The sequence below is a fragment of the Ochotona princeps genome, chromosome 7 (genome assembly GCF_030435755.1).
Source record: "Ochotona princeps isolate mOchPri1 chromosome 7, mOchPri1.hap1, whole genome shotgun sequence".
Lineage (NCBI taxonomy): Eukaryota > Metazoa > Chordata > Mammalia > Lagomorpha > Ochotonidae > Ochotona > Ochotona princeps.
Genome location: NC_080838.1, coordinates 71,090,283 through 71,106,665, shown reverse-complemented (window position 1 = coordinate 71,106,665; position 16,383 = coordinate 71,090,283). Strand labels below are relative to the sequence as shown.

Here is a 16,383-nt window from a genome sequence, read left to right as displayed (position 1 = left end):
AGCTAAATTCTGATTGGTCTCTGAGGTGCCAAGCTCCTGTAGCTGAGTTTAAATTCTTTCTGCAAACTCAAAAATCACCAAAGGGTAACTTTTTTTCACCAGTAACCTGGAGAAACCAACAGGACTTTAGACACTGTTCCACCTGTACATCTTGCCTGGTGAGCACAAAGGTAAAGTTAAGAGAACTTGTTTCAAATAAAATGCTAACTTGTTTAAGTACCATCCTCTTTCAAAAGGAAAAAAAGAGAGTGAAAGAGTAACACTGTTTTGCTGTTACAGGTAGCAATTTGAAACATGAAGACTGCTATTCTACTGTTCTGTCTTCTGGGAGCCACACAGTCATTACCAGTAAGTGCTATGTGTTTGCTTTTTGTGCCAACCAGCCTCAGCCCTGTCTCCAAAGGACTGAACTCTCTTCCTGCCTCCGGCAAAACTGCTATGCTCTGTGTCCTTTTCCCTTGGTTTCTTGCTTTTATTTCCTAAACAAATTGATAAATTTGATTAATTGATAAGTGTTTGGTGTCTATTTCAATGTATCTGTGTTTTTAGAATGTGCCTGCTTTACTATGATAGAATTTTAATTCTTCTAGCAGAGTAAAAGAGTAGAAACCAGGAGACAATGGAATGTTTCAGATAGTATCTACCTTGACTCTCACTTAATTTTCCAAAAATAATTTCCTTGGCAATAAGTTATCTGCTCATAACTATAGTCTATAACTAAAATCTCTGATTTCTCTAATTACTAACACAGAATAGCCAGATTGTATAATCTCTACAAATATTACCCAATCATGTAAAACCAAAGACATGCTCTAAAGTAGTCCACATTTCTGACTTGGAACATTTTATCACAGAATGCATTCATGTAACAGGCTTTTGGAAAAAGGGAACACCGATACTCCAGCTTTCACTTGCTATCCTTCACTGGTTTATAGACTCGGAGATGGGTAGTTTTGCTCTGCAAGAAAATTTCTCTCTGACTGTTTAAGATGTTTGGCAATGGACATTATGGAAAATAATTAGGGGTGGGTTTTTGTCACACTAATTAATCTAATCTAAACTAATCTGCCATATTAGAATACCTGGATTTGAGTCCCAGGTCCACTCATGATTCCAGCTTCCTGCTAATGGAAGGCAACTGGCAATGGTTCAGACAGTTGGGTCCCTATCACTTATGTGGGAGACGTGGAGTGAGTTCCCAGGTTCTAGCTTCAGCTCGGCCCAGACCCAGCTATGAATGCGGGGGAGTTTGGACAGGTGACCCTCCCTCCTTCCCTCTCTCCCATGTGCTGTCTCTCTCTCTCTTTCACTCTATATCTACATTTGTCTAAAATTTAAATTATGAGATATTAGTTATGAGACATCAGAGAAAGAAATCACAGTTAACTGAGCCTCAAGCTCTCTAGACGTTTCTGTAGTCAGCTACATAATCAATAAATATTTATTGACAGCTGTGTGGCAGATTCAATGGAGAAAAAAATGAAACAAAAGATATGGGCCCTCAGGATGTTCAGGAAGACTATGTCTACTAATTAAATAAATTTTAAAGAAACATTCAGCTGTAAATAACTGTGGTGAGTCTTGTGAAAGAAATGAACAGGAGGAGCTTGCAGGAAGATGAATTAAGAGAAAAATAAACTCCCTCTTGTCTCTCTCTCTCACTCACTCTCTTATCTCTCTATAAATATATATGTCTGAGTGTGTGTTTGTATGTGTGTGTATATATATATATATTTGTGTATATATATCCACCATGCAAGAAATTTTAATATTCTAAACAAAAATGAGGTGAACTTTAATTTTTAAATGTTTGATATTTTTACAAAATAAATGGATCCCTCAATGTGCAAATTTGTCAAAAGATTCTTCAAAATGAACCCTATGGCGTATTTAAATTACATATTATTGGTAAAAACTCAAGAGCAGTACAACTTCCTAGGAACAGCATTCTCATGCAAGGTGCACTGGGAAACATGCACAGGCCGATGCAGGCTGCTCATCGCCAACTAAGTGACAGCAGCAGCAGCTACATGGTTAGTTGGGGAAGGCGTGGTGGGGAGACACTGAAACCTCTATTGGGAATAGAAGTAATATCTACCAAATGAAAACAAAGGATTCATGGAAAAGGTACTTGCTTATTTTTTGAATTACAAAAGCATCAAAAATAATCTCATCTGCAAATATGAATGCATGCAACAGTCTAGCCACTGTTTTCCAATGATCCAATGTTTGGGAATAGGTGCCAGACACAGAATACTATGACAAGAAAAGAAGCAACGTAACAATGAAAGCTACATTTCATTCTTTGAACAAATATTTGCTGAGCACCTATTGCATGCCAGGCTGAATTATCTCCTTAGAGCACATGCTTGATTTCCTTGATGCAAACATGGTGGCAGACAGCCTAAGTCCAAAGATCACATACACGGGAGCAGGTGAGCACCACATAAAAAGGGGTAGAGGGCAAAGCGGGAAGAGGCAGGCCTGGGGGAGGGTTATGTGAGATGAGGAGGCTACACATGCAGGGGATGGGAGGGCTCCAGAAGGTGAGTCCAGCAAAGACCTAAACCACATGGATGGATCTCGCATGCGCTCACACACACACACACAGCCTTTCAAATAATGGATAAATGGATTTAAGACACAATGGATACAAAACCTCAAACACATCCCAACCTCATCAAATATTGTTTTCACAGAAGCAGCTAAATCCTGCTTTGGGAGTTCCTCTTCCTCCTACAAAGCAGGATCGGGACCAGGAAACGCCACTGAAACAACAGCATCCAAGTCAGGTGAGAATCCTGCAAGAGAAAACTTCCATAAACCAGCAAAGGAAATGTGTTCAGGATTCACAGTCTCATGACTCAAGAGAAAATAAGAGCCAAACGCACATGTTGGCAAACTTAATAAGGCAAATAAAACATCTCATTTTTTTCCCTCTTTTGTCTGGATGACAATTTGGCTTAAGAACTAAACCTAGCAAACTCTGAAAAGTGACAGTTGTGCCTGTCTACCAAGCTTGCTTATCTATGCCTTTGAGATGTGAAGATTTATCATATGTGCTGCTGCCAACATCGCAGCAGGAAGTTACCTGTGAGAGTGAGTGACAATGAGCCTGCTGCTGCTGCAAAACCTGCTTCTAGAAAGCATATGCAAATACTGTTGAAAACTGCCTGACGTTTGTGGCTATTTCCTTGCCACGTCCTCAGCCACAACACAACGTAGTCTGACCCACATTTGGATTTTGTGAAACAACATGAGCAGATAATTGCAGAGCTGAAGTTCTCTTTGAACATTATGGAATACTCAATTCAGAGTCAATCCAACTCCATAAGGAACATGAGCGTACGTAATTGGGGCCCTCTCTAGTAAACAAATATATGTGTGCAGTTACGTGTGCGAAGATAGCTAGTGAAATATCTATAAACATATAGGAAACAAAAGTAAATCACATGAATTTTAAACCAATAGCTACAATAACTTTGGGGTATCTGTTCCACGGCTACGGAAAGAGCCGATGCTAGTTAGTAAGAGTCCCTGAAGTCTTACCACTTTTACCATCATGGAAAATGCACCTAACCAGGAGTGCACATTACTGATGGGTATCCACCTTGGGCAGACAACATCTTATCTCATTCATCCAATCCCATGTCCTGCAGGTCTTCTCTTCTCTAAGTCTAATACCATTGACACAAATGCTCACACTGGTAAGTACTCTTTTATGTATGTTACTATTCATTGTTAAATTGATACATTGCCTAATGTCAAGCTACACACATTCACTGTAACTAAGCTAAAAGAGAAAAAAAATTAATTTGAAGCTATTTAACATTGAAGTTTTTATAGTAAGAAAAAAACTGATTAAGAAAAATATTCACTCTCCTCTAGAGTTCTATTTGGGGGAGCAAAAACAACTTACTTCTCTGTTTAAACTGGACTTGTTTCCACTGGTCAGATTTATATATATTTAATAGATATATAAACTCATGTGCCAAACAAGATATTTTATTCTGAACTTCACAGTTTCCATAGGAAGAATTAGGGAAGAATTAATTCCTTCATAAAAAAAAAGCTACTAGAAAACTCCAGGAAATGTGTAGCCAAAGGGAAATCAAGAATAAAATTATCTAACTTTCAGACACTGGATTAAATAACAAAGGAATACTGGATCTTATGGTTGCACCAGCAAATTAAGCGGGTTTTTTAATCTCATCTCTGCATAGTAATAAAATACTGTGTATTTATAGTCTTCCATTAGAGCATATTTTATATTCAGTAAACACATTTTAATTTCCTGAAGGCTCAACCTGAAAAAAACAAAAACGAAACCACAGTGAAAACCCTCTTCATTGCCCTGCAGCTAAATCCAGCTGCAGGAGCAGCAACCGGGGCCCAGACCCTCCCACTGACCATGGAAATACTAGAGGCTCAACAAAAGCTGCAAACCCAAGTAAGTTGTGTTGAACTTCAGTTTACAATGAGAGCTTTGTCTCTTACAGAAAAACCTACAGCAAAAAATGGAGAGATACTAGGCTTCCTTGTGGTATAGTTTGTTTGTTATTGAAAAATTTCTGGATGAGCAAGATCATCCTCATGAAAAGTGAAAGCGGATAATGTTTATCTTCAGCCACACTAATTTGCCCTTTTTTGTTCCCTGTTTAACATCTCGTCCTCTCTCCCTCCACCATTCTACAAAGTCTCCAAAGCACTTTCTAGTTGCTGTATTTCTCAGTTCCCACCAATGACTGCTTTCTGGAAGAATCTTCTAATACTATTATAAGTAACACACACTCTCTGAAAGTGTTTGAATTTTGACATTGGAAAAGGTCCAAGTTTTTAACTTCTTTGAAACTTCACTAAGTAGCTTAGCAGCCCCTGCACAAATACTTTTACTTTCAAGGTTACAGTAAATTGTTTGGGTTTTTTTTCTAACATGTGATCCCAGGCCCCATCATTTGAACATAGTGATCCAATTTTTGTGGAAGCATTTGTTGCTTCATGTATTATATGTTAGTTATAAAAAAGAAACGTCATCTGTAAACCTGTTTCCAAGAACCAAATGATGTCAAGGTTCTAGAATACATCTTTCCAAACTTTTTTCTACACATATATTTTTGAAAGAAAATAAGTTTGTATTATATTTAATGTCTGTATGTTTATTTTTTCCACTAAATGCATGTTGGATAGTTTTCTTTACTGAATTTTTCCTTTTTCTCAGATGCTACCAATTATTGTAGCACAACTTGGAGCCCAGGTAAGATTATTTTTAGTAAGATTTTTGTTCTATTACTTCTGGGCCTTTTGGCTAAGATCAAGTGCAGTAATACTTTTGTTCTTAAGTTATCTTGATATGAAATGCCTCAGTATTTACTTGATTCATCCAGGTAACTGCCAAGTTTTAAATTTACTTGATGTTTAATGGTCACTGATAATAAGAAGTACTAATTATTGAGCACTCTTCAAAACATTTTATTTGTGTTACTTCATTTAATACTCGAAACATCTTTGGTGGGGGATGGAGGTTTTTTAAGATTTATTTATTTTTAATGGAAAGGCAAATTTGCAGAGAGAAGGAGAGACAGAGAGAAAGATCCTCCATCTGCTGGTTCACTCCCCAAATGGCCACAATGGCCAGAGCTGAATTGATCCAAGCCAGGAGCTTCCTTCACTCCCACGCAGGTCCTGGGTACCAAGGCTTTGGGCCATCCTCTAGTGCTTTCCCAGGTCAAAAACAGGGAGCTGGATGCGAAGTGGAGTGGATCAGCCAAGACAAAGACCAGAGTCCAAATGGGATCTCAGCACTTACAGGTGGAGGATTAGTCAATTGAGCCATCATGCTGGGCCCTTGAAGCATCTTTTGTAGGTTTATTCTTGTTTCCAATTTGACTGTAAGTGGAGTTACTAGCTATCCTGTAATAGTTGTTCCTTTAGTAAATGTTACTCACAAAAGAAGCACTAATCAATCCCTAAACCAAGCTGCTAAGAAAGATAATAAGACTTACCTAATGAGCCTCGGCTTGGAGATTTTTTTTAATCCAAATTTATTTTTAACTGTATGTGCTGTCCATTTTAAAAATGTTACAAATGATTTCTCAATTTGTATCCTCTGTTTCTGTGGACTTTTTTAAAAGTAATTCTTGAGATCACTGGTAAAATTAGCAAGAGCCAAGATAAATATCAGCATCAAGTAACTATTTCTAAGAGCAGAATCAGATTGAAAATACCTATTGTCTCTTCTTTTTTTCAAGATTTGTTTTATTTTTATTGGAAAGCCAGAATTACAGAAAAAGGAAAGAGAGAAAGATCTTTCATCTGCTGGTTCACTCCCACAAGTGGTCGCAATGGCCAGAGCTGAGTTAATCTGAAGCCAGGAGCCAGGAACCAGGAGATACTTCCAGGTCTCCCACAAGGATTCCCAGCCCCAAGGCTTTAGGCCATTCTCTATTGCTTTCCCAGGCCACCAGTAGGTAGCTGGAAGGGAAGTGGAGCATCTGGAACACTAACTGGTGCCCATATGGGATCCCAGCACATGCAAGGTGAGGACTTTAGCCACTAGGCTACTGAGCTGAGCCCTACCTATTATCATCTCTTAATCCCTGACCTAATCTTAAGAAAACATTTTGTAAAATAGCAAAGATTTTAATATCACATATTCATTAAGATTTATTTATTATAAATTTATTTATTAAAGAGGAAAATACTGGTCATTCTTCAAACAGTTATCAAAAGGGGTTAAATAAACTGTGTAACACATGAGCAAATACTGTGTGGCCATCTAAGGCTGCATTTGTTAAAATTTGAAAGCAATATCATCAAATGGTTATTAAATGAAGAGAAAACATGCAAACTATTTAACCCTATTATGAAACAAAGGAAATGTATGCGAAAATCTGGAAGACAATGTGAAGCTCTGAAGGGAGGGATTATTTTCTTCCACTGCTGTCTTCTGCCTTCTCCATGTTCTCCACCGTACACCTGTTACTCAACAATGGGAAATGCTTAAATTTTACAATGCAAATGTTTTCACATTAGTCAGATAATGAATGTCAGCAATTTTGTGATGAATTGCAAAAGCTGCTTAAAGTTTTATTCGAATATAAAATCACCATTTAAGGCCCAGTGCAATAGCCTAGTGGCTAAAGTCCTCACCTTGCATGTGCTGGGATCCCATATGGGCGCTGGTTCGAATCCCAGCGGCCCCACTTTCCATCCAGCTACCTGCTTGTGGCCTGGAGAAGCAGTCAAGGACAGCTGAAAGTCTTGGGTTCCTGCACCTGCATGGGAGACCTGGATGAGGTTCCAGGCTCCTGGCTTCGAATCTGCTCAGCACTGGCTGTTGCGTCCACTTGGGGAGTGAATCATTGGACAGAAGATCTTAGTTTCTGTCTCTCCTCTTCTTTGTATATCTGCCTTTAATTTAAAGAATCACCATTTATAAGCTTTAAAATATTTTGTGTTACATGTATCTAATATCAAATATATTAAAACCTGCCTAACACTTATGTTTTTTCTTCTGTTTTTGCTTTTAGGGTGCTGTTCTAAGTTCAGAGGAATTGGTAAAAATTTAATCACTGATATTTCAATTTCTTTTCATTTCTACCTCTCTGTTCTCACATAGTCTCTTGATCACAATCCCTTAGTCTGGTGTACACTGCGGCAAACTGATTGCTTTTGTAGGTCCATGTCATAGATGATCCTCTCTCTAACTAAAGACTTTGCCATCCTTATTCATCCATTTTTCCATTAATTTGACTTATCTTTGGTTTTCCATAGATTGCCACCTGATTCAGTTCTACTCAAAGAACTAAAGAACATCTTTATATATCAATTTTTAAAATATATTGATTTTAAAAACATCTTTATATATTCATTTTAAAAATGCTTAGAATAACATAAATATTGATTTTTATTTAATGCTTTTCTTGACTTCGATTTTTAATTTTTATAAGAAAATACTTTTTCCCAAGGATTAGATGTAGGCAAATAAACCCTTTCCTATGTGCATGAATGACCACAGAGCTGGACTCAAAGTCTACAGTGCCCTTAGTAGGCATGTCTATTCTGCCTAAGCCACGTCTAGATAATCTGATCTGAATTAGCATGATCTCCAAACATGACAATAGGAGAAAGATTTGAAGCACTCTCTGGGAATACAAGGTGCGAACAGTTTTCCTGTTATGAAACAACAACTATGCTCCAAGGACTCCTCAAAAGTCTTATGGAAAATGCAGGTTATCACAAGAAATTAGTCTCAAAAAGTTGAGTCAGAATACATGTAGCTTTTATTTCAAAATTTTTGTAAAGTTTTTGAAATACCCTCATATTTTTGCCGACACTGCTAATGGGACATCTGCATTTACCCATTACTCAGGCCCTTCTATGTAACGAGCACTTTGACAGATCACATGTACATTTCCTTAACCTCATCAAACAAGTCAGGAGACTCCGACAAGCTTGTCAGGTAGACAAGCAAAGACTCTCACAGCTTAAGTAATTTAGACCTCTAAGACAAGAAAAAACAAAAAAAAACAGGTGCAAAGCCATTTTTCTACCACCACAATAGTTTACAATCATTCAACGCACAGTAGCATGAGTAGCCTAACATACATGCGCATACACATGAATTTTGTGAAATAATACTTATCCTTATTGTATGGAATGTACTCTGGTTCCTTATTGTCTGCTTATAGTCTTTTTTTTTTTTCTTTCCTGGGAAGCAGCAAGAGGCACTCCCACACACCCCAAACTCGCCCACAGCTGAGGATGAGCCAGCTGAAATCGGGAGCAAGAAAACCAACCCAGGTCTCCACAAGGATGGCAGGGACGCAAGCCTTGAGCCGTCACTACTGCCTCCCAGGAAGGAGGGAGCAGGAAGCTGGAGTCAGGAGCTTAAGCCCAGCAGCGATCCCAGACATTCCAATTTAGAAGGCTGGAATCTAACCTGGTGTCTTAACTGCTCTGCTAAATGGCTGCTCCCATTTCCTTCTGTAATAGTGGTTTTGGCAGACCTGTTTTAAATCTCAAAAGAATAGCCGTGACAACCATGAGTTTTTAAAATATCTATACTTCTGTCTCTCAACCAGCATGTGCCTAATTCTAGTTAAATCTCTCTCGGTTCTAACATCGTGCTTCCCAGGGAAGGGCATGTGGCACAACATGATTTGAAATGTCCACATGCCATATATTTAGCTCCTGCTTTGAGTTGGCTTCCCCACTTCTGATCCAACTTCCTGCCAATGCACTCCATGAGAGACAGTGATGATGGCTCACATATTTCGCCACTGCCACCCATAAGTGAGATCCAATAGTTTCCTGGATTCAGCCTAGCCCAGCCTGGCTGTTTTGGGCATTTGAGGAGTAATTGGCAGAATCATTGGAATAAACCAGAACTTGAGATATCTCCCTCTTTCCTTCTCTCTCTCTCTCTCTCTCTGTCTCTCTCTCCCCCGCTGTCTCTCCATGCCTTTCAATGACAATAAAAATGAATGAAACATAAATAAGATTCACAGAAAATTAAAGCAATATTTTCCAAGCTTTAGTTCTGCCCTACCGAATCAGTATAACTTTGAGAGGGTTTAAAAGGTGATTGCTGGGTCCTACCCAGCTCTGCTCAATCAGGGCGCTCCTACTGATGGGGCACCTGCACAGAGAAGAGCTCCTTAGGTGATTTTTAGAGCACATCGTATCTGCATTGTCATGAGAAATATTCTGACCAAATATTTCAACACGTTCTAAGAAATGTAGAGGAATGTAAGCTTTGAGAATAAGGATTAGTTAATACGACTGAATCAAAATGTCCTATTAATTTTTAGATTCCCAGATTACTTTTTTTTCTATTTTATGGATAAAAGATTTTTTTAAGTCAATAACCAAGATACAGTCCTTCACAATTATCTGGGTTTTCTGTCTTAATATTACCTCCAGATTCGCCTGATCCTTTTTCTGTGACTGGCATGACTCTGGCTTTCCTTTTTGAAGGCAATGCAGTACCGCTACGAATCGCAATAAAGAGCCCGTGTGGGGCTTAGCTCAGGCGAGGGAGGGATTTTCTCTGAAGAACACCTGATCTTTGCTGCTTCCTCAGATTTCCACCCTCCATTCTATTGCTCCTACCCAAACTTGCTGCCCTCAACAAAAAAAAAAGATTCATGATTGACTTAAAATGTGTTCTCTGTGGAAACTGTCCTTCCCCTCATTGCAGCCTGCTGCCCCGCAGATCCTGACAGGCCTCCTCCTTCACCCCATGTTCACCGGAAAGGCAGGGGCTCATGATGATGTTCAGGACGAAGTCCTTCCCACAGGAAAAGCAGAGGTCAGTCCTGCTACCCGGGAAGCCCAGGAGGGCCAGTTTTCCACTCCAGTGAATGATGCTCTTGGAGTGACCAGCCCTGTGGGCATCCAGAGAGGTACACCCCCAACTGAGGAAACCACCACAGAATCACCAAAAGGTAAGTTTTCCAAGCAGGGAAAATTCCCTCAGCCATGCCCAACATCTGTCTAATGGGAGAGAAGGGTTCTTTGTCTTGCTTCCAGATGTGCAGACCTCAATAACTTCAGGGCACCTCTTTACTCACTCACAGCTTATCCCAGCCCTGTGGGGGAATGCTTTTACTGGACCACCAATCTTATGGGATTATCCTTGGAAGAAGACATTTAATTCCTGGCATAACACACTTTCCATCTTAGGTGAGAGCTGGGAATGTAAGGGAGCAGACCAAGCTCCTCTCTTCTCTCTCTTTCCTGTCCCCTCCCAGCACATGTGGGCAGTTCTCTCTCTCTCTTGCTCTCTCTCTCTCTCTCTCTCTCTCTCTCACACACACACACACACACACACACACACACGTGATTCTCCAGAATATGTGGGTGTTTCACTTTCCTCTCTCTCTCTCTCTGATACATACACACATACAAAAACATACAATTTCTCCAGCACATGTGGGCAGTGCACTCTCATACATACATCCACACAAGTTTCTCTCCAGAACATGTTGCTGCTTCTCTCTCTCTCTCTCTCTCTCTCTCTCTTTCTCTCTCTCTCTCTCACACACACACACACACACAATCCCCAGCATATTTAGATGGTACACTCTCACACATACACACAGACAAGTGCAAAACAGACACTTCGGTTCATTACAGTCTGCATCCTACTCACTGACCATAAAGAGCCTCAGAATTGCCTGCAACAGTACTGCAAGCAGTCACTAGCCAGCACCATAGACAAAGCTATATGAAGGAGTGGGACTTAAGAAACTATTTTGCAAAACTAAGTTCCTCCAGCAAGCAAAGGTTGTGCTTTCACGGGTGAACATGACAAATAGCCTTAGGTAGCAGAGAAAAGATTTCATATTTCTATTTTTATTCCCAGAAATTTTGCTCTCAAGGTTAAATGTTTAAATCTAACACGCCTTTACTGATATTTAAGAGGTATTTTTGCTTTCTTCCAGGAATTCATTGAGCTCTTCCAAATCTGTTCAACTAAATAGCTTCAAGGGAATCGCTTTGATTGACCATATTATTGAATAGATTGAACCACCGTGGAGAGTCTCAAAAGAAATTCATCCTTAGCATCCCTGAAATCTTTCTGGGAATTTCAGAACGTATATTTGACCTGGAGAACACTGACTTCTGAAAAAGAGTAAATAAATAGCTGATCTATCTTTGAAATGTAACAGTGTGTGACTTGAGACTTAGAAGCTACATATATTAAAGTTGGTTGTGAAGCCTGACTGTCACTTGAGGGTATGGGGAAAAGATGGACTCTGCCAAAAATTATCTCAGGATCCTTATGTGGTCCTCTGTGTCTGCCAAAGTGGAAAGCCCTGCGGTCAAGGGAGAGGACACCAGCAGAGTGAGGGCAAATGCCAGTGTCCCCACAACTACCTCACAACCCAGTCTTCCATAAAAGCTACAAACTTAATGTTTAATATGCAAAGTATTTCTGATCCCCTAAGATACACAGTTTAAAGCAAATTATAAACCATATTACCTAACCTTAAAGTGCTTCCATTCAGAATTACGGATTGTATCATCCAATGTTTAATGTTGCTGTTGTCACAGAATGAGAAATAACATAGATAAAAAATAATCATTAAAACATGTCAAGCTGATATACTTGTGCCACTCACCAACCTAAAAGGCAGACATTAATCGGATTTAAACTCAAAACATACACCATTGCCAATTCATCCAGTCCATGTGTCCTATAGTAAAGTCCCCAAAACAGAAAAAAGATATATAGAGGGTTAGCTTTTCTCACTACATGTACATCCCCCGTGCAGAGCAAGCCTAAATAGGCACCCATAAAACATATGTAATATTATGTTTGGTAGCTAAAGATTTACCAGTCCTAGTACTCCAGATTTGCAAAAATCTGAATATTTGTGCATTATCAAGATTCTAAATGATACTAACTAAAATACTAGTTCTAAAAACTCTTACATAACATTCCATTGCAAAAGAATCTTTCTGAGTGTCATTATTCTTATCTGTAAAATGGGAGTGAAATAGCTTGTCGTATGGGGCCTGTGTCATGGCATAGCAAGTTAAGCTGTGATGCTCGTATCACATATGGACACCAGTTCATGCCCCAGTTGTTCCACTTCTGATTCAGTTCCGGGTTAATGTGCCTGGGAAAGCAATAGAAGATGGTACAATTCTCAACGCCCCTGCATTCACATAGGAAACCCAGAAGAATCTACTGGATACCACCTGGTACAGCTTCAGTCATTTGGAGAGTAAACCCTCTGCTTCTCCCTCTTTGTATAACTCTCAGTTTCAAATAATTTATTTCTTTTTTTAATATTTATTTATCAATATGATGATTTTTACATAGTTAAATAGGATGAAAAGGGTCAAGGGCTATAGGAAGGTAGATGAGACCATTATTTCCACATTCACTTTTTTCCTTCCTGTATCTGGGGGAAGGGAGGAGAGAAGGAGAAAAGCCACACTCACCCTCCCAAAATGCCTCTGTACCCTGGGATGGAGGACAGTCACTGGATACCACCCCAGAGTCCAAAATGTGGGGCATGCTTCCAGGATCCTGCTCAAGTGGTTTTGATAGATCAACAGCTCTGAATTGCTGCCAGTCTCGCCACTCCAAGCATGACAAAATCTCTCCAGAATCAACTGGCTGATATAGTCCACCTTAGAGTCTCTGTTTGCGCAGATATTCATTGTCAACACTTAGCTGCAATAGTTGATAACAGAATAGTTCTGTTCTCTGTTGTGGTATCAGGTGTCCTCTGCAGGCTCCAGTGTATGGCCATATCCTCCATGTGCATCTGGATATGCTTTTTTATTATTTTTTTATTAATTACATTGTATTATGTGACACAGTTTCATAGGCTCTGGGATTCCCCCAACCCATCCCCATACCCTCCCCCCATGGTGGATTCTTCCACCTTATTGCAGTATTACAGTTCAAATTAAGTCAAGATTCTTTCTTTGCATACGTATACCAAGCATAGAGTCCAGCATCTTATTGTACAGATCAGTTCAACAGTTTCATTGGGAGACCATCTCTGGTCTGAAGGTAGAGTTGGCAGAATATCATCCCTCCAATGAAAAGCCCCAACAAAACATCAACAACAATTTATAACATTATGGAATTAATTGACATGGTATTGAGTGACTGATATGTTAAAAAAAATGCAAGTTATTAACCACATCCTGGACTACTTCATTGACAATTCAATTTTAGTTTATATACAACTGGCTTCTATACACCTTAAAATGGCTATAGGGTATTATTCAGCTGTCTCGTGTCTATTTTAATTTTAGTATTTAGCAGTTTATAGTTTTGAAGCATAATTTTGCTGAACTTGGCAGATTTTAGGATAGTCCAAACAGGCTTATAACTCCAACAAGGCATATGTCAACAGTTGAGGTGAGGAACAGTTTTAGGTATCTTCAATACCCTAGTGAGGAGTACCTAATCTTTGTGTCCTACCTAGTAAGGTATAAGTGAATCCACGCTGACTGTTTCCTGTCTGGTTCTAAGCTTTCCTTGTTGTTCTCTGTCTATCTATCCTAATTTTTTTTTTGGTTGCTTTTTTTTGAGGGGGGGGGCGGTGCTCCGGAGCGATCCTAATGGTCATTGTAGGAGAGGTTGGGATCCAAAGTTGGAACTAAGTAAGGACCAGAGAAAGCTCCTCTCCCTAGTCCTGAAGGAAGTTTACTGTTCTTCTGTTTCTGCGGACCACTCAGGGTTCCTGGCTGTTGTTCCGATGACCTTGGATCCTGCGAGGAAGCATTTGGGCTTCTTCCATCCCATGTGGTAGTGGATGACCTCAGAGTTTTTGGTCTCCAAAGGCACTCCAGTTCCCTGTTGTCTCCTTGGCAGTTGGGATGTAATCCTTGGTGCCCGTACTGATAGTTCTTGGTGAGGATCTGAGAGTTTTCAGAGTTGGGATACAAGCCTCCTCCTGTCCCCCTGCTCCACTCTGGGGTCCTTCCCTGCTCTGTGCATATGACCTCCTGTTAAGAGGTTGTAAGGATCGCTCTTGATTCCCCCTATATGACTTTGTAGTTTTACTATTTTGTAATACTGATTCGAGTCTGTTGTCTATAAGTTACCTATTCTAATATATTGGTCACTCAACTTCATGATGTTGTAAATTGTTGTTGAAGTTGTGTTGTGGTTTTTCATTAGAGGGGATGATATTCTACCAGCTCTACTTTCAGACCAGGGATAGTCTCCCAATGAAACTGTTGAATTTATGTGGACAATAAGATGCTGCACTCTCTGCATGGTGCATGCCCACAATGAAGGAATCATGACTGGTTATGAACTGTACTACTGCAACAAGGTGGAAGAATCCACCATGGGGGGAGGGTATGGGGATGGGTTGGGGGAATCCCAGAGCCTATGAAACTGTGTCATAAAATGAAATAAAAAAGAAAGAAAGAAAGAAAGAAAGAAAGAAAGAAAGAAAGAAAGAAAGAAAGAAAGAAAGAAAGAAAGGAAGAAAGAAAGAAAGGAAGAAAGAAAGAAAGCTTTCCTCTGGCTGGTTGCTTTTATAGCCTTTTTCTTGTGTCTGTCTCATTTCTTATTTTCTCAGTTGCACATCGCCCCTTCTCCAACCATACTGATGCCACATTGGTCATATTAAAGATATTTGCTGTCCTGTATCTGATTGCATTTGTCTATCACTAAGTGTTATTAAATGGAAATAATACTACAAGTTACTCTTTTCCCAATATAAGAACCAGTAAGTCTATATAACCTGTTTAGCCTAGTAATATCCCTTTATCAATGCCCTTTAACTCATCAGCATTTTGCTTTTGGAAAATATATTTGCTTAGAAAAACATCTGGCATTCATAAACATTGTTAAATACATTTAATCTAAAGAAAAAGGCTGAAAGTTTATTTCCCTTTGTTATACACACAAAACAAAAATGACTTTTGCTCATGTATAAATTAAGCATACAATTTAACCTTTTTTCATCCATTTATGTATAATAACACTTTTTAAAGCATGTGTCTCGTTGTAAATGACATACAGACTGAAAACATTAGCAAAATGTAATAGTAGTATCAAAAGGAGTAGTTAATCAGCTGCAGCCAAAGGGAAAACATAGCAATAGGAAAACAAGGTACTTAAACAAAATAAGTCTCAAAGTGGATAGTTGCACATAAGCCCAGGCAAAGAGTCATGTAGCTTAGAAAAAATGAGCAGGATGATTTGGGGGGAAAATGCTTATGAGCAATTAAGTGGTTAGATGATACCATAAATGCCACAGGAGTGATTCAGAAAGAAGTAAGCCTAACTCTAGAACTCCTGCAAATATCTAAGCATCCATTGAATAGGATGACCCACACTGGCCAAGAAAAGAAGTCTCGGGCCCAGCACCATGGCCTAGCGGCTAAAGTCCTCACCTTGAACACACCGGGATCCCATATGGGCGCTAGTTCTAATCCCAGCAACTCCACTTCCCATCCAGCTCCCTGTTTGTGGCCTGGGAAAGCGGTCAAGGACACCCCAAGGCTTTGGGACCCTGCACCCACGTGGGAGACCTAGAGGAGGTTCCTGGTTCCCGGCCTCGGATAGGTGCAGCACTAGCCGTTGCGCTCACTTGGGGAGTAAATCATCGGATGGAAGATCTTCCTCTCTGTCTCTCCTCTCTGTATATCTGACTTTGTAATAAAAATAAATAAATCTTAAAAAAAAAAAAAGAAAGAAAAGAAAAGAAGTCTCACCAAAGGGGCCAAAGGACTGAACTCGGGCATAGCTGTTGGGACACCTCTTCAGATGCCAACATCCTTCCTGAAGATGCCTGGGTTTATTTAACTCCACTTCTGATTTCAGTTTTCTGCTGATGCCCACCTCACAAACAGCAAATAATAAACCAAACACTTGGATTCCTACTGCCCTGG

General features: G+C 39.6%; 1 protein-coding gene across 1 annotated transcript; it reads left to right on the top strand.

Moving 5' to 3' along the window:
- Positions 1-294: 294 nt before the first annotated feature.
- On the top strand, positions 295-15,160 carry AMTN (amelotin). The gene is made up of 8 exons (XM_004596251.2): positions 295-348; positions 2,700-2,792; positions 3,660-3,707; positions 4,301-4,450; positions 5,219-5,254; positions 7,530-7,556; positions 10,202-10,448; positions 15,066-15,160. The coding sequence occupies exons 1-8, from the start codon at positions 295-297 to the stop codon at positions 15,158-15,160; spliced, it is 750 nt and encodes a 249-aa protein (XP_004596308.2).
- Positions 15,161-16,383: the final 1,223 nt, after the last annotated feature.

Coding starts and splice junctions, on each gene's coding strand:
- AMTN (XM_004596251.2), top strand. CDS start 295: ATGAAGACTGCTATTCTACTGTTCTGTCTTCTGGGAGCCACACAGTCA. Junction 349..2,699: donor GAGCCACACAGTCATTACCA/GTAAGTGCTATG, acceptor TTGTTTTCACAG/AAGCAGCTAAATCCTGCTTT. Junction 2,793..3,659: donor AACAACAGCATCCAAGTCAG/GTGAGAATCCTG, acceptor CATGTCCTGCAG/GTCTTCTCTTCTCTAAGTCT.